The sequence below is a fragment of the Oryza glaberrima genome, chromosome 12, assembly GCF_000147395.1.
Source record: "Oryza glaberrima chromosome 12, OglaRS2, whole genome shotgun sequence".
NCBI classification, from domain to species: Eukaryota; Viridiplantae; Streptophyta; class Magnoliopsida; order Poales; family Poaceae; genus Oryza; species Oryza glaberrima.
In genome coordinates this window covers 3970274-3989478 of record NC_068337.1, presented here as the reverse complement: position 1 = coordinate 3989478, position 19205 = coordinate 3970274, and the positions used below count along the sequence as shown (strand labels likewise).

Here is a 19205-nt window from a genome sequence, read left to right as displayed (position 1 = left end):
TACAAACTAGAAAATACACAACATAGATACAAACTAGAAAATACACAACATATACAAACTTTGCATACGCGTATACGAACTTTGTATACGTACAAATACAAACTTGGTATACATACGAATACAAACTTTGTATTCATACACCTTAAAAAAACCAGAAAAAAACAGAAGAGAAACCGGAAAAAAAGAGGAAAAACCAACCGAGCAGAAACGAAAAAAAAGGGAAAAAAACAAAAAAAAAAACGGAAAACTCGCTCTCCCTCCTCCCCGTGCGGTGCGTCCGCCGCCCCCTCACCACGCGCGACACGTGTCCAGTCGCGCGGAGAGGGGCGCGCGCAACTGATCGACAACTAGCCTTCTCGAGCAGACAAGTATCTGAATTTGTTCAATAAATTGTTCTGAATGTTGATGGTCGCCCACTCGCCCTTCTTTAGCTAAGAATCTTGTCAAAGCAATGTCAGATGTTCAGAAGAGAGAAAACAAACAGGGCTCAAACACAGGCAATGCTAGTTCCAATATCGGCGGCCACAACTTCTAAAACGTCTTCTAATAACATGTTTAGCTTTGTGATGATTATCGAAGCAGAAGGCACAATCAGCAGTAAACCTAAGACATCTCCAAACAAACAAAAAACCAACGACCCTCCATTTTAACACAAAGATATGCAAAACCTTATGTCTATACCAAAAACACCCCGCCAAAGTCCACAACATCATAAACCGAGGCCAATCTTGTGTTGATAATGGACGGACGATCGGTCAGGCGTAACATCGGTGGATGCTCCTGCTTCATTCAACATATTTCCTATCATCACGACCTGAGATTCAAATTGCAGACAATAACAAAACATCAGGCCGTGTATCATTTTTACCATCTACATGTAAGTATGTAACCAAGTACTTGTTGCAACAAATAACATCTCCAATAACTGTAGAAACTTCTGTAACAAAGTAACTGCAGATTTCTAAAATTTAGCTAATATGAAAACAAGTTCAAATATTGAGAAGGATTCTTTACAAGTTGTCCAGGTGAACTACTAATGCTGAAAGTATAGCAGAATACATATATCCACATCCAACTATCCAAGCAAGCCATTAATCAGTCAAGAAAATTTTAATAGGTTAAGATTAAGCTCTGAACCAGTTTGATTCTCAAGCTGAACTAAAGCTAGCACCAAAATTTCAGTATATGACTATATGTGCTGTCTTATTTTAAAATGATGCTTAAAAAGACTTTGATCAATCGACACTTGTATGGTGATGTCTTCCAATACATGTGGCATACATGTTGCCATGGCTAACTTATGTTCCCATAGTTGAGTTCCTAAAATTCAAGGGCACAGTAGCTATAATCATGGCGGAATTGTTGAGAGCGACAATGGGATAGGATGTAACTAGCAGTGACCAAAGCCCTAAATTATGTAATAAGATCAGGTATACAAAAGTACATACAGGAGTGACAGGGCAAACAACAAGTCATTCATTACCTGATTGTAATTACTTCGAGAGCATGCTGCATATGAAATCAATGTTGAACGACAGCCCCTTGTATCCATCCTCCTTCTCACCCTTTGGATAGTTCTTGCATGATTTAACTGACTTGGCCCTCATGTCAACTGCGATCATCCAGACCTGATCATGGTGCATATGTTTGTGCAGCACAAAGTGCACAATGTGTGGGTCTAGCAAGCTCACCACAGGATACTCTGGCACCCACTGATGCAAATCGTATTTCTTGAAGGATGCTGACCCCCACAGTTCTTTGACATTGAGCACATCATCCAACTTCCATACCATCTGTGGCATTTGCAGTGTCCATGTCCTGATGATGACGGCGAAGGATTGGGCGCGGCAATTGTCAACATCGACGAACTTGATCTTCCCATTAGAAACACCGGCTGTCCTGAAGGACTCAGAGTTCCCGCAGTTGTCATCTGGACCACTGACACCAAGCTCAAATTTTCTCACCGGAACAGGGAACTTGATCAACTGGAGCTTGGGTGAAGATTCCAGGACATCACAGTAGATAAGGCCAATGTCGTAGTCAGCCCAATACAATTTGCCGGCATAGGCGAAGGCGATGTTGCTCTTCCATTGGCGCGGCCCAAAATCCCCTTGCGAGTCAAAAGGCATGGCCAGGTTCTTGACAACCCATCTGCTGTCGTTGTTCTTGGTGTTGTCCTCATCTAGATCACTGCCAACTGAACATTGGAGCACGGAGAGCTTGGCCATCTCCTGGAGGTGCAGGATGGCCGCGGATCCTTCACCAGATTGCCACTCCATGAACGTCTGCAAAGATGCAACGGTGAAGCTGAAACCATCACCCGCGGCGGCGGCGTGGTTCAAGATGCCAATGTCGCCGGCCAAGCGCTGGCGGTTGTCGGGGAATCTGGGGAGGCGCGTCAGCGTAGGACAGAGGGCGTCGGCCAGCGAAGGCCTGAGGGCGTCGGCCGTGTAGACGAAGTACTCCTCCGGGTACTCGTGGTCGTACATGCCTTGAATCTTGACGGGGACGACGACAAGAAGGAGGAGGTGGGTGGCGTCCGCGGCGACGAGCGAGGACCGGCCGAAATACCCGTGCTCGAGGGTGGGGGGCATCACGGCCTCCGCGCAGTGCAGGTAGATGGAGGAGAGCGCCGGCGGCACGGCGAGGTTCAGCGACACGGAGAAGGGGAACCCCGTGCTCGTCCGGTGGCTGGCCCGGCCACCGGTGGCGGCGCCTTCCACGGGCTTGCGGACGATGAGGTCCGTATCGAATATGACGCCGCAGCGGGTGAAGGTGGACGGCCGGCGGCGGTGGTGCGGGGAGTAATCGACGACGGCGGGCATCTCCTCCTTCTCCTCCTCCTCCTCCTCATCGTCAGGATTCCAAGATCGGAGGTCTGGCATCTCGTCGATGCAGTCCATCCTCGCTCTTGTGAGAGAGGAACCCCAGGACGATTGCTAGGGATTTGATTTGGGGATGGGGAAAGGCGGAGACCGGAGAGTCTCTGCTAGTCTGCCTTTAGCGAGAAAAAGGACAGCATGCCACTCCATTCGGTGGGTTTACATAACACGTCACCCAATACATTGCAAAGGATAAAATGTCATTCAATAGGTTACTTTCGGGATATTTTACCACTTCGTGAGCTTTTAAGACCAAAATACCCCTAGCTGTGGATAGAGAGGAAGAGGGAGGAGCGGAAGGTTGACCCGGACGACGCTCATGCTCGCCGGCAGCAGGTGGCGAGCGCACGGGGGTGGGCTGCGATGGGCGGACAGGGGGAGGAAGACGGCGGCGAAGAGGGAGGAAGACGACGACTGTGATGGGGGAGGAAGACGGCAGTGCTTATCGGGAAGGACGGCGGCGGCGATGGGGGAGGAAGACGCCGGCGATGGGGAAGGAAGACGCCGGCGAAGAGGGAGGAAGACGGCGGCTGTGATGAGGGAGGAAGACGACGACTGCGATGGGGGAGGAAGACGGCGGCGATGGAAAAAAGGGAGGAGGGCAACGCCGACAGGAGGGAGGAGGAGGCGACGATGATGACGCGGAGGGCTCTCCACCGCTGCCTGCGCATGCGCTCACCCCCTCCGGTGCCACCCTCGCGTGCTTACCGGCGTCTTCTTCCTCTCCTCGTCGCCGCTAGCGGGAGCACAGACGGCGCTCGTTCTTCCCTCGTCACCGCCCGTCGCCGGCGACCACGGCCGCGCCGTTCGACTCCCCTCTCCGGCTCTCTCTCCCTTCCTCTCTCTCTCTCCATAGTAGGGGCATATTTGTCTTAAACCTCCTCAAAGTGGTAAAATATCCCAAAGATAATCTATTGAGTGGCATTTTATCCTTTGCAATGTATTGGGTGGCATTTTATCTAAACCCACCGAATGGAGTGGCATATTGTCCTTTTTCTCTCCTTTAGCATACTTATGTTTTTTTGTTATTATATTTTGAAACGGACGTAGTGCTTAATAAAAGAAAAAAGAATAATAAGTATATATAAAGTGTTTATATTTTAGGATGGTGTAAATATATTTTAACAAACCTCATGTTTTAGTAGTCAAAGCTGTATAAAATCCTAAGTATTATGATCAGTAGCACAAAACGGTTATTAAGTTTAACAAAACATCACCCCTATATATATTTAGGAACTATTTTCTTAAAATTTTAAAACATTTAATGTATATAAAACTTTTAGTTGTTGATTTCTTTATTAAGGTTGTCAGTATAACTCTTCACTATTTTGAAAATTATTGTTTCATATAATGTTGAAACAACTGAATTTTAAATCAAGATGGAGTTTTATGAAACATTCGAACCATAAAACCTGTGTAATATGTGTGGTTTCTGCAACTTGTATAATAAAATGTGGGGGGTTTTATGAAATTTACTTTTGTTCTTCGAGAGAGGTGTTAGACTGTGTTTTCGATAAGTAGAATTTGACACCTCAAAATATACTCCCTCATTCAAAAATAAACTAGCTTAAACAGGATGGGACATAATCTTCTATTTTCAATTTACTAAATTTGTGTCCCATACTATCATGTGAACCACGCCTAATGAATTTTAAATTAATGTAAAATAAAAAGGTTTAAAAAACAACATATTGTATAAAAATATTTGTGCGTATAAATTTTATATATAGAAATATATGTACAATGCAAACTTTCCAGATATAAAGTATAGAAACATCTTTTATAAAAAAATATTTGAATCTAAAATTCACATTTAAATCGAGAATATAAACTTTAAAAATTTGGTGTATCGAGTTTAGGTGTACAAACTTCGTATATATAAATTTGGAACAAATTTAGAAAACAACTTGGAAAACATTACAATCCAAATTTGAATTAGATATAAAACTTTGGGTTTATAAATTTTAGACGTGAAAACTCTAGTCAACAATAAATTTTAGGTGTATCAACTTGAGCTATATAAACTTAAAAAGACTAAATTTGAATTGAATTTAAAAAACATATAATAAACATGTGTGTTGGCTGAGGCCCAAGTGTCTGGTACTGGCCTAATAAAAAAAAAAAGGACAAAAACAAATAAGAAGAAAAAGAAAAAAGCCCAACACTCTAGGGGGGAAATTTAACTATTTGCCACTTTTAGGTTTGCCAATTATCCAAATACCCCTCTTATATTTGCCCTTATTTTCTTGCCCCTCTTAGGTTGTGGCTTCTTAACTATTTGCCACTTTTACCCATGTGGCATGCCAACTTGGCAGCGCAGTGCAAAAATCGTCGTGGGACCCACTCGTCAGTCACACAACTCTCCCTTTCCCCTCTCTCTCCTGTCAGCCCCATCGTCCTCCCCTTCATCCCCGACTGGAGGCCGTGGTTGCGGCGGAGCACGGCAAGGCGGAAGTCGAACTCGCGGGTGCTCGCCTTCTCCTCCGGTGCCTCCCTCTCCTCCTCCCATGGCTCCCTGTCGAGGGAGGCTGTGTTGCATCGCTTCGTCTCGACGGTGGCGTCCCCCGCTAGCTCGTAGCCATAGAGGCGCTCAGCGAGGACGCCGACCACCGTCAGCGCAACCCGAGAGGAGGAGCCGAGCGCTGCTGCGAGTCCGACCTCCGCCTCGCCGCGCTTCGTTGTCCACCGCGAGCCGGTGCACCGGAGGAGGAGCTGAGCATCGCCGTGAATCCGACCTCCGCCTCACCGCGCTCCGCCGTCCACCGCGAGCCGGCGCGCCGCCGCCGCTACCGCCGGGAGGATTCGCTGCCAGGAAAGAGAGGGTCGTCGGCGATGAAGGGGACGGCGGGGCTGACCGGAGAGAAGGGAGGTTGACCGGAGAGAGAGGGCTTCGTCATCCATGAGGAGCCGAGCGTCGCCGTGTGTCGGAGGGTGATCCTCTCTAGCGGGAGGCTGCAAGCCCCCCCCCTTTGTGAGTTTGGCCGGGGGACCAGGTCCAATACTGAGGAACGTGTTCTCGTGTGAGCGAGATGAATCTGCCAAAATCAAGCTTGCGAGGTGGAAGGCGAGAGAGTTTTTACAGGTTCGGGCCGCTATCAAGCGTAATACCCTACTCCTGCCTGTGTGATGATCTTCGTGAGGTTACAAAGATTTCAGATCCTGGGAGTACCAGCTAGGGCTTGGCCAGCCTCTTCCCAGAATCCGGTTTTCTAAGAGACGTCCCCCTACTCGTAGGGCATGGTCCTCTTTTTATAGATCAAGGGGATACCACATGCATCGCCCCTACTCTCTCCCCATGGGAATGGGGCCCACATTGCCTATATCAAAACACATCTTGTACCTTGGGCCGGAAGCGATCCGCGCGTCTACTCCTGGGTGGTCCCCACTGAAACCCGCCGGCTGACACGGGAGACATCCCCCATCATTCGCTATTAAATGTTTAGCGACTTCATGGGCACACGCGCATCGGAGATGGCGATCTGCAAGACATCCCACTACGCACGATGGGACAGGGCATACCTGCCCCCACGCTGCCTGATGCGAATCGGGACGTGGGTGCACTGCCGCCCGTCCCATCCATCCATCGCCGGGTCACAGACTGGTCAAAAGGCTGTCGCCAGGCGCACGTCCATCGGTGAGCGGCGTACGCCCTGCCACGTCGCATTAAATGCAACGGGGGCGGTTGGTGCGCCGCTCATAAATGCGGCTGGTGGACAGCGCTCCCGCCTGCTCAAGCCCCCCGCATGGCCGCCACGTGGTAGCCGAGCGAGGGCCTCGGGGCGATCCAACTCCTCGGGCCCGAGGGGTGTGACGGGGCACTCCCGAGCCCGCAGGGGGGGGGGAGGGGGAAGACGACTGCTCTCTCACTTTAGGGTTTCTGCCGGTATCGGCTAAATTGTTTTACTAGATTAGATTAGCTAAGGCATCTACCACCCAAAAAAATCAGTCAAGGGCTTGATTGACTAGATATTATGTTTCTTTTCATACTTAGTGTTGCATCAGTTAAGTTTGATCTACTAAGTCGTGCTTAGAACCATAATCCCTAGCCCGCTTCTTGATTGCCAATAAGGGTTTCATCGGGGTTTCAGTCGATGAGGTATCTGGACGTTGCATCGGCTTACACGGATTGCATATAGATTGGATTTAGCCGATGACAACAAAGACTTTATTGTTTATCTAATCTTGTAGATTTTATGACATCGGATCTCCAGCCGGTGTATACTTTAACCTTCAGGTCAGTGCTTATTCTATTATATCATACCGCTAGCCGATTGGTTTATACTGGATTATATTATTGTTATACTATACTATCATCAGTCGATTGCCTTTATATCATTATTTACTCAAGTATCAGAATCTACATTGGACATATAGCCAATAGCTCAAAACCCTATCACAATCGGCTGGTATCGGCATCGGCTGGAATTACTCCATCGGCTTGTCAGTCGATCGGCTCATTGATCTTCAATTTGTATATCTTGTCAGTTGCCAGGTCAAACTGACTGACACGCCCGCATATCACCAACATTTAGACCTGCACTGGAGCTAAGCAGATCTTCTAGGCCAGTGTGTGTTTTCGCATCAACACACTTTTGGCACGCCCGGTGGGACACGAGTTTTGCACCCAACATGTCTGAAGAGGAAGTCAATGCCAAGAAGGAACAATCTCCTAAGTCGATGGTTGAAACATTTCAAGCTACAGTAGATGAAGCAATTCATCGTGCCTTGTTCGATCAATCTGAAGTTTTGGCGGATACATTGCAAAATTTGATCAAAAGGACAGTTGATGAGTTAATTGTTCAAAAACGCCAGCTCGGGGACAGATTGAAGAACAACAACAATATCGGCTCAGGTGGCAAACATATCGGTATCAGCATGATGAGGCATATCAACAATATCGGCCAGAAGGAATTCAAGGACATCAGTATGGAGAAGATTTGGCCAATAGAATTGCAAAATTAACAGAGGAACAGTTTGGACTTAAGCCCAAGGAACAAACTTCTGTGTATCGGCTGCCATATCCTGAGTGGTTTGGTAGGGTTCCATTGCCACACCGATACAAGGTTCTAGATTTCTCCAATTTTTCAGAGCAAGATAATATATCTACAATGGAACACATCAGCAGATTCTTAGCGCGATGTGGTGAAGCATCGGGTGAAGAGGCTCTGAAAGTTAGATTTTTTTTCCATTGTCTTTGACTGCATCGGCCTTCACATGGTTTTCTTCTTTACCATCAAATTCTACCAAAGGTTGGGCCGATCTGGAAAAGCAATTTCATACATACTTCTTTGCTGGCATCGATGAGATAAAACTTTCAGATTTGATATCAGTTCGACAGCAAGAAGGAGAATCGGCTATGGAATATATTCAAAGATTTCGTAATGTCCGTAGCCGATGTTATAGTTTGAGTCTAAGCGATGAGCAGCTAGCAGATCTTGCATTCCAAGGGCTATCTACACCTATCTGAGATAGACTCTTTTGCCACGAGTTTGACAGCCTAGCTCATCTAATGCAGACAGCATCGGCTCATGAAAGCCGATTTGAAGAAGCAAAGTAAGACCAATTTTGGAGTCATCGAGATCAGAAATAATATAATTTTGAAGGATGAGTTCTCATACTCCAAAATTTGGGGGCAGGTGTTAACAGTGAAATTTGATAAGCCCAAAATTTGGGGGCAGGTGTTAACAGTGAAATTTGGTAAGCCCCTAAGAGAATTATCACGTCGCCAATAGTCGGATCCCTGCTGTGTTAGACAGCACCATCTGATGACTTGGAGATGACACTGGTTGAGAACCATCTGGGACTGACCCAGCAGAACTGTGCTTGGCACAACTGGACTTGACAAATTTGTTGGCTTGGGAGGTTCATGCATTTCTCTTCTCCTTTCAGTCCTAGGCCCGCCTGGTATTTTTATGTAACCAGGAGCATTGAGTGGTTGCCTATCATCCTGAGGCCAAGCACTTATACCCTCTAATGGCTAAAGGCAATGGACATAGGTCTTTTTGAAAGCTTCCACAAAGTAACAGGGAGCAATGTAGTCATCCAGCTTGTTAGTCCTAAAGTGGATGCATGAAATAGCATGAGAGCTGCCAGTATCTATAGGAGCATTCCTTTTTTTCTAGGTTGAATGTGAACCTATGATCATGGTGCTTAACCTCAAAGCTGTCATCTCCATTGCAAATTGCATGACAGAAAGCTGATTCATTGATGTACATATTAAGTTTTTTAAGTATTCCTAGGCACACAACAGTTGCACACTTCCAGAATTTCTTCTGCAATTGCTTGTCAGGAAAGTGTTTTTTCCAATTGGCATATATATGCCTAGCACAGTTTCTGTGTTCAGCCTCAGGTGCTCATTTCCGCACAGCATTAATGATACCCTGCAATTGAAGAATATTTTTAAGTCAGTAACATGTATTCAGGTCTCAATAGCAGAATGTTTGAAACTCAAGAGTAGTAAACATATTACCTTCTGTTGGTCTGAAATGAAGACCCAGCCATCTCATGTGCCAACTTTGAGGTCACTGCAAATCAGGTCCATAAACCAATCTCATTCCTCATTATTCTCCTTGGCTACCACCGCCCATGCAATAGGATACATCTGATTGTTAGCATCCCTCCCTATGGCACACAATAGCTCTACATTAGTTGCTCCCTTGAAAAAGCAACCATCTAGTCCAATTACCCTCCTGCATCCACTTGAAAACCATTTCTTGCATGCAACTAGGCAAATCTATATTCTCTTGAACACTGGGGGATCCAATCCAATTTCCTTGTTAACAACCACTGTGCTACCAGGGTTGCTCCTCAGCAACTCAAGTTGATAATTGTACAACTTTTGATACTGTCCAACAGTTGCATCCATCTTCTTCATGAAAAGCCATTTTGCTCTCTTCAACTTGGCATAAGATGCTTCTGCAAACATTTCCTCTTGTACTGTTGCTTTCATGTGGGCCAGGGGCCAAGAAGGGTTGGCTGAGATGAAATTCCCATACTTCTCAGCAATCCTTACAGATGTAACCATTCTGTTGTCCCTCTTAGGTGGGCAAGCATGCATGCTGTCAAATGTTACAATATGCCAGCTGTTTGACCTTGAATTCTTTGAAAGAAGACATATCCAAGGACAGATAGCCCAATCACACTTTGCCCTAACCCTCTTGCCATCATCCTTAATAAATTTGATGACTTTCTTCTTAGCAAGAACATATGTTGTGATGGCTTTCTTGAATTTGTTTCTTGCAGTTAAACTTCATCCCTAATTCAAATGTAGGGACACCTATCTTCTTCTTATACCTTGGGTGCTTACTTTTTGTAGTTCCCACCTCCCCATCACTGCCCATTTCATCCACAGAGTCATCTTCATCACTGTCTGCATATGGGGTCTCATATCCTTCTTCGACACCACCTGCCATACTTGTTTCTGGTCTCTGACTTTGCAAGAAAAAATCATCAAGATCCTCTAGCTGCCCTGCCTTCACCTTTATCTTAACCTCCTTATAGTGTTTCTCTATCTCTCTTAGGGATGGAAACGGGATGGGTCGGGGGCGGGTTGGGTTGGAACGGCCCCGCCCCTGACCCCCGACCTCTCCACCCGCCCCCGGCCCCGAGTGGAGATGCGGGGCCAAATCAGCCCCCGTCTCCGACCCCTTCGGGGCCCCGCAACCCGACCGGGTCCCCGCATTGGGTAGCCACTCCATCCAATCAGCACGAAAAAAGTAATTGAATAACATCATAAAAAAATTCAGCAAGAACTCAAATATTTCCATGATCCATCATTCCATCCATGAACTAAATGCATGCATGACCACAAATACTTTGACACATCTATTCATTCAACCACAGCAATTCACAGTCTCGCTTGCGCTGCTCCGCTTGCTGTCCCTGCGGACCGCCCACTCGCTCGCTGCACCTGCGCGTCACCACCACAATTGTGCGCCATCACCGCGCCGTGCGTCACCCATGCACCGCCCCGCGCACTGCCGCGTTGAGACCAGCGGCGGCAGAGGGTTGTGCGACCGGTGGGGAGAGGAAAGGGGACATGGCAACCGGAGGGGAGAGGACGACCGACGAGAGGCGGAGAAATGGAGAGTAGCAGTGGCTTTGAGAGGGAAATCCGGAGAGTGGCGGAGAGAGGGAGAGCGGCGAGAGAGAGAGACAAGATCTGAAGCGGCGAGAGAGAGCGGCGTGGGGGGCTCGGGGGGAGGATAAGGTACGTTAAGTTTCTGTTTTCTTATATACCTTGGATTCCCACTATTTTTAGATGGGCTTCTTGGGCCTGCAAATCTGTAATGGGCTACATATTGAGGGGTAATATACCCCCGGGTCCCTGCGGGTCACCCGCAGGAGGAATGTCTCCCCCGGCCTCTCACCCGCCCAAATGCTGGGCCCCGGCCCCGACTCTCCGCGGGGCAAAAATGTCACTCGTCCCCGTCCTCGTAGGGGCGGGTCCCTGCAGGGGACCTGGCCCCGTAGGGGAAATTGCCATCCCTAATCTCTATTGCCTCCTCATCATCATCTGATTGGGCATCATCCCTTGAAATGTAATCATTGTTAGCTTCACTATCAGAGGGTGGCTGGTTTGCAATGGGTGTTGTGTCATCATGGTATAGCACAATCCTCTTATCTTCAACTGCTTTGCCCTTAGATCCACTACAACCAGCCTCAGCAACTTTTTGAACTATTCTGCCCTAGATCCACTACCACCAGCCTCACCATGTTCTTCAACCGCTTTACCCTTGCACCCACTACCAGTAGCCTCACCAACATCAACTTCAACATCCATGTTTACACACTCCTCTTCACTGTCCACTTTTAATTCCATGTCTGCCTCATAATTACTGTTATCAGCTGACCCATCACATAAATCAACAATTTCTGGTTCTTCAACATAGATATTTGCCACATCCAATTCTCCAGTACAATCACACATCAATTTGCAAGCCTTGTCATTCGAAAGAGCACGAAGACCTGTTTGCAAATCTCTACCAGGAAACAACCAGTGCAACAAAGTCCTAGACATCACACTACAATGATCACGTAGGTGTCCAAATAACTCGGGCAATGATACTTTGTCTCTATCTATATAAGACAGGGCCTCAGATCCACCACAATATTTCTTCTTAGTCCCATCTAAAATGAATACCCCCTTCATATGAAACCTAACTACAAGAGTGTCCAACAAGTCCATCCCCTTCATGCAGAACAACATAAAAGAATGACTTAGGGTTATTCAATCTGTCCTACACAGGCATATCAAGTCCAAATCCCAACTTTTCCCCAAAAGATAGAATAAAAAATCCCTAATCAAGTACATCACTGACTAAATAACTCCCAACTTCCACCAAATCCTAGATCCAAAAGCCATCTAACAAGATTAAATATTGTTCAACCCGCATCCCATTGATACCATGCAACCACAAAGAGGAAAGAGAATACCTGCCAATCGGGTCAGACTTCCGATTGCGGGGGAATCCTTGCCGACGATACCCCCGCCGGCCGCCCCACGGAGCGCCGACTCCCTCAAGGTGGCCTGCCACGCCTAAACCACCCCTAGCTTCCATAGTTATTAGAACCGGACCGGACATTGAGCCGGTCGTAGCCTCGGTTCACGGTTTGATTGGTTCAACCGGCTAAACCGCCGGCTCAACACGGTTCATATAGCCTGAGATATGCACTATTGTCACCACACCCAACATAGCTCAGTGGTGGGGTTCCTCGTAGGAAAGGAGGAGGTTGAGGGTTCGAATCCCACCCCACAACATTTTATTGCATATTTTCTTCTCTCCATCCCACCAGCGCCTCTTCTCCTCAAGTCCCCACCAGCGCCCCTGGTTTCGGTTTTTTCCGGTCGGACTGCCGGTCCGGTCCGGTCCCAATAACTATGCCAGCTTCACGCCAAGCTCAAGGTTGTCGGCGGCCACTCCGAGCTCTAAGCCGGTCAACAAGTCGCCAGCGCCCTCTGCCACCCCCGCTCAAGGTTGTCGGCGGCCACTTTGAGCTCTAAGCCGGTCACCAAGTCGCCAGCCCCCTCTGCCACCCCCGCCTCCAAATCGTACACCGTTGTCGCCAGCCGCATCGCCCCAGTCAATCTAGGGTTTCGGGAGAGAGAGGAGTGAGCACTGAGCGAGTGTGCGGAGTCACAGTGGACACGGGGTCCTAACTAACCCGTGCTGACTCAACGCCAAAGACCACGGTCAACTTGCCACGTCGGACAAAACCAGGTCCAATACTGCCTTGGGATGAAATTTAGGAGTGAGCACTGAGCGAGTGAGCGGAGTCACAGTGGGCACGTGGTCCTAACTAACCCATGCTAACTCAACGCCAAAGACCACGGTCAACTTGCCACGTCGGACAAAACCAGGTCCAATACTGCCTTGGGATGAAATTTACCCGGTTTTGACAGTTAAGGGACGTCCCGTACCTGGTTTTGCGGTTGGAGGATGATTTTGTATCTTTGATGTCAAGTTGAGGGACCTTTGATGTACTTTTTCCTTTTTCCCCATCGGGCGCTTGAGACTGAGCAATCTAGAAAAAGTATACTTTGACTCCCTCAACTATGGTCTGAGTATGATTCATGACCTCCAACCACAAAACCGGGTATATTGACTCCTCCAACTATCAAAACCGATGCAAACTATATCCCTATGTAGTTTTGGAAGCGGTTTTGGTTGACGTGACGCCCACGTGGTGGTGTTGACCCGGTCTTCGTCCCGCGTGTCGTCGCCGTGTCGCTTATCTGGCACAAGAGTAATAAACAAAATTGTGGGGCCGATATGTCATTCACACAAAAAGAAAATAGTGGGACCCACAGACATGTGGGCCCCATATGTCATCCTCACCTCTCCTCTCTCTCTCATCTTTTCCACTCATCACCTTCCAACACTAGAGCGCGGGGCGGCGGCGACGGCGACGGCGCACTGGGGAGGAGCTCGCCGACCGTCCACGCGCGGGGAAAGAGCCCGCCGGCCGTCCCGCGAGCTCGCCGGTCATCCGTGCGCAGGGGGAGGAGCTCGCCGGTGTCCGCACGTAGGAGAGGAGCTCGCCGGCCGTCCACACGCGGGTGAGGAGCTCGCCGGCCGTCCACACGCGGGGGAGGAGCCCGCTGGCCGTCCCGCGAGCTCGCCGGCATCCGCGCGTGGGGAGGAGCTCGCCGGCGTCCGCGCGCGGGAGAGGAGCTCGCCTGCCGTCCGCGCTCCGGGGAGGAGCTCGCCGGCGTCCACGCGCGGGTGTGGAGCTAGCCTGCTGTCCGCGCGCCGGGGGAGAAGCTCGCCGGCGTCCACGCGCGGGGGTAGAGCTTGCCGGCCGGCCGTGCGCCTGGGGAGGAACTCGACGGCCGTCCGCGTGCCGGGGAGGAGCTCGCCGGCGTCCGCGCATGGGGGTGGAGCTCACCGGCCGTCCGCCTGCCGGGGGAGGTGCTAGCCGTGCTTTAATTTGGGCTTTAACCACGCGGTCGTCGTGGCCACGGGAGCTAGCCGTGCTCGATCGATGCATATGCATGCTGAGCATGCTTGCATATGCTTTCACTATTCCGGATATGGTTTTAGATAAGCTAAGTAGCTCGTCGGCCGTCCACGCGCCGCCGCCTTCTTCCTCCTCCCTCCCCTGACTGCGGCTTCGAGGAGGAGCTCGTGCTTCGTGCTTCCGCCGGCCATCGTCACCTCTCCCTTCGTGCTTCGTGTTTCGGCCGGCTGATGGAATGTAAGAGAGACAAAAATGAGAGAGAGGGGGAGAGGCGAGGATGAAATGTGGGCCCCATGTCGGTGGGTTCCACTATTTTTTTTGTGTGTGAATGATATGTTGGTCCCACAATTTTTTTTACTCTAATGCCACGTAAGCGACACGTTGAGGACACGCGGGACGAAGACTGGGTCAACACCGCCACGTGGACGTTATGTCAGCCTAAACCGTTTCCAAAACCACCCAGGGATATAGTTTGCAACGGTCTTTTAATAGTTGGAGGAGTCGATATACCCGGTTTTGTGGTTGGAGGTCATGAATCATACTCGGGTCACAGTTGAGGGAGTCAAAGTATACTTTTTCCGAGCAATCTCGATAGGATTTGCCAAAAACTAATGGGCTACCATTCATAGCGCTGGGCCGAATTCCGAGCCCATGGGAAAGACGCGAAGGATATGGGGTACGTATCAGGTGTCCCTCTGTTGGGCGCTGTAGCAATTAGTGCGAAAAAAATGTACCCAGGTCCTGATGACCGTACAGAATACAAGAAGCGCTACATCCACCTGGGAAGCTACACATATCCGAGCGTCCGCGAATATATTTCTCGGTTTCTTCGGCTTTCTTCCCCAAGTCCGGCTCGAGTTTCATCTCTCGACCTCGCCGTGCTCGTGCTGTTGTGCAGCGGTGCAGGTGCTCTCTTCCACTTCCTCCCTCCCTCCCTTCCTCCCTCCATGGCTCCATCTCCACTGGCGTTTCCGCCGCAACTAACCAACCCCTTCGATCCGATTGCAGGCGTTCGATCGGTGACGAGACGATCGGAGACGCGCCGATGCCGCCGGTGCCTGTGGAGCACGAGGTGGGCGCGAGGGTAGAGTGCCCGGACCCTGATTCAAAATGTATATGTCCTTCTCTTCGATCTCTCTCGTTTGGCTATTTCTTGGCTGCTCGTGGTTGTGTATGCGCGCGTGCCTTCTGCTTTCCCCCCTGTTTGCATTTGGTATACATGTTCGATTCAAAGAGAGAGAGAGAAGCTCAACCTGAAATTTTTTTTTTTTCAGATGGAGTAAACATGGTGAGAGACCGGCTTAAAGACAGAACTGATATTCTGTTGAAAGTAAGGATATTGGTTTGATTGATTGCACTAGTTTGATTTACCACCCGGCCGTATACTCATTTTTTTGGTTTTGTTTTGAAGCTGAATAGTGTGGTCTGGATTTCACCCAGTAGCACGTCACTTCATGAGCTTTTAGGTATGAAGATATCTATACTTGTTTTTAACTTCTTTTTTCGAGGGGACTACTTTATTTTTTTAACTTCATGATCCATTATATATGACGCACTAACATTATTTTTCAAAAAAAATTGGAGGAGGAGTTGCGTCCGATTTCACAGATGGACATGCCAGCAGGTGTGTTCCGCTTCCTTTGTTGTATTTAGAATATGTGGCCCATTATAAAATTTGCTCTTTTTTCCCCATGAATGTGTATCCATAATTGCTGATTGATGTATTTAGAATATGTGTTTTATAGTTTTTCTGGCAGGTTACAAAAGACAGAGTTGGCTCACACCATATGTGTAACGTCACAGGTTAGTTTCCCAAACCACAGCTTTCTATTGGAACGCGTGAGGATATATTTCTTATTTTACCTAATGAACTACAGCTTCCTACCGGAACGCATGAGGCTACAGGCAAAATTGCCTACATTGACACAGAGGGCACGTTGTATCTTTTGAAATGCTGAGTTATACGTCTCGCTGTTTCATTTTGTGAATTCATTTGCATCCCTATTCTTCTAAAACTGTTTCCTTAATAGAGTTTCCAGTGACCCTGAAAAATTAGTCAAAATTGCTGAGCGATTGGGTGTTGATGCCACTCCTGTTATCCAAAATGTAGTATATTCCCTCCATTCTTTTTATTCTTACATTCCATTTCTGGACTAATGCACGAACATATTTCTGCCTCTTACATTCTTTATCCATTTCTTAAGACGGTATATGCGAGTGCATACACCTATGAAGACATGGAGGCCTTGTTGTCTGATCTTCAATCCAAGATGGAAAAGGAACCATTTAAGATGCTGGTACGCATGGGTTCACAAAGTAAATCTATATTGATAAGTTACACATCTCATTTAGGGGAATATTAGGTGAAAACCATCAAATAAGTGTAAACCCATGAAAATTAAATCTAGAAGTTTTCTAAAATCATGAAAAAAAATATCCTAGAGATAGGTATAGGCATGAAGTAAATTACCACCAAATCTCAAGTCAAAACTCAAATTCATTTTGTTCCTACCAAATGAAGTTTGAGTTTTGACTTGAAATTTTCTGGTAATGTATTTGATGACTAGACCTATCTTTAGGATTTTTTTGTCATGAATTTAGAAAAGTTATAGGTCCGGTTTTCACATGTTTTGACTTATATAAATATATATCTGATGGCCTCCACTGGATATTTTCTCCCTCATTTATTCTCATGTGGTATTTTGTTCTTACATATAGATAATCAATTCGGTGACAACATTGTTCAATACAGAACTCTGTAATGGCTGTGCGTTTGATGGATGTCAGGTATTCTAGCAATTAAATTCTTTTCTGGTAGCTGTATGTTAGTTGGAAATTACCATTTTATCTGCATGCTTAAAGTCATGGCTATGTAATTGCAGATAAAGACACTAGAGATGATGTATTGCCTAAGGATGATAGCCAATAAATTTCATATAGGGGTGTATGTCACGAACCATGGTGAGCTTTTACATTTTGTGTGTTCCAGTTAAAGGAAAATGCTTTATTCAGAGTAAGGAATTGGAAACTGTGACTTATGAGCCTATTGATTGCTAATCCAGAGGAAATGGGTTTGACTGATGCTAAGATTAAGAGGTCACTCAAGCAGGGGCTATACTTCATGGAAGTAAAAGATCTCCGTAAGGTAAGAAAGTTGTATTTAAACTACTGTTTCTCGTAAGATTTAGTGTTTTCTGATTACCAAATGGCAATCTAGTAAACTAATTGTTCTTTTGTGCCTCTAATTTATTTTGCTCTTATTTTGTAGCTGAATAATGCTGTTCAGGTCACTACAGGAAACAGTTCCCTTGGTGACATGCATCAAGGTGGTGATATGCATGAAGGTAACACACTTAATTACCCCTCAGTTCTGTTCTAAGCACAAGTGCCATTTGGAATTATAACTTATTCCCTCCATACTCCATTTGGAGTTATGTCTATAACAGAAAGATACAATGGATGCACAAAAACTGTATGCGGACGAAAACATGAAACTGTATGCGCCAACAGCCAAAGGCTCCTGGTTTGTTCCTGACTTCCTGTACATCAGTATAGTTTCAGATACAACCCAATTCACATAATTACAGTTTTAACGAGCATGCAGCTGAAAGTACTGTGTTATGAAATGGTTTTCAACTAAAAAGGTTTTTTTTGTGAAACTACTTTTGAAAGAGTAATTCTTTCATAGATTTTGCATTATAACTGTAGTTTTGTGAAATTACTCAAAGTTTAAGTTTAATACCATGGATTTTGCATGACATCTTCTTACAGATGTATTTTTGGGTCTGCAGGATTTTAGAACCAAAATCAGAGTTTCTTATCCAAATTCCTGGTTTTATCTTGATGCAAGTCCAGATGATAAAATCAAACAGTTATCACAGATGATCGAAAAGCGAATTTCACTATCTCGGGAAAGTTTTTATCTGACTTATTTGGGCCGTAAGCTTGAACCCGAAAGTACTCTTCGAGAACTTGGGCTTGTAGTTTCACTGATAACATTTGAGTTGCACGTACGACTACGTGGAGGTTGTCCAGACAAGGGGTGTGTAACTTCTTTCTCTCAGTATTACCTTTTTGTTTGGAACAACTCTAGTTTATCCTCTTAGTTATTCTTATTTTTGAGGACTAACCTTTTTTTCGCAATTGTTCTAATCTTTTTGTCATGTAACAAGCAATATTGTTATTAACCTCTAATGTGTGACTTATTAACATTTTATAGAAATCAATCACTGCGGGAATTTATTGCAAGCAACAGCGTGTGTTGGATTACAATGTCTCATGGGAAGAATCTATACTCTAACAGACTTGTAAGAGAAGTGCTTGTAAGATATCCTGGGCAAAAAGGAATGCGACAGGTGGTTAAGTTAGTTATGCAACCTTTAGCCATCCGTATATGTAATGGGATATTGCATCACGTACACAAGGCACATGATGCGGATAAGAGTTGGAACGGATCAATTTCTTTAGAAACATTTAGGATGGTTGATGGTTGTATGGAAGTTTCACAACATGCTGTCAAAGATTTAGATGAAACTAGCGTCTGTGAGGACTATAAGAAAATTTCAAAACTGTTCCTGGATATGTTGGAGCTCAACAAGGGACATCCTTTATACCTCAGTCATTTATGCAGTAAGATGAAGAGTGCTAATGTTACTTCAGCAAAGAGCAATACTTTTCAATTGTTCTTAAGAGTTCATCCATCATTGATGACATATTCAACACGTTCCTCCTTATTGTGGGAGATGAAACGTGAAATCGATGGATTATTACCTCCCAATGCAAAAAATATTCAGTCTGCCATTGATCAAATTTTGATGAATAGAGATTGGACACTACTTGCTAAACAGGAAGCTGCTTTCTCAC

The 19205-nt window shown here is 46.7% G+C and overlaps 1 protein-coding gene and 1 pseudogene across 1 annotated transcript; one reads left to right on the top strand and one right to left on the bottom strand.

The window, feature by feature from the left end:
* Positions 1-483: 483 nt before the first annotated feature.
* On the bottom strand, positions 484-2991 carry LOC127756471 (uncharacterized). The gene is made up of 2 exons (XM_052281797.1): positions 1484-2991; positions 484-814 (listed from the first exon to the last, which is right to left on the bottom strand). The coding sequence occupies exon 1, from the start codon at positions 2901-2903 to the stop codon at positions 1494-1496; it is 1410 nt and encodes a 469-aa protein (XP_052137757.1). The 5' UTR covers positions 2904-2991; the 3' UTR covers positions 484-814; positions 1484-1493.
* Positions 2992-15387: 12396 nt separating this feature from the next.
* Positions 15388-19185, top strand: LOC127758254 (uncharacterized; annotated as a pseudogene).
* The last annotated feature ends 20 nt before the right edge of the window (positions 19186-19205 follow it).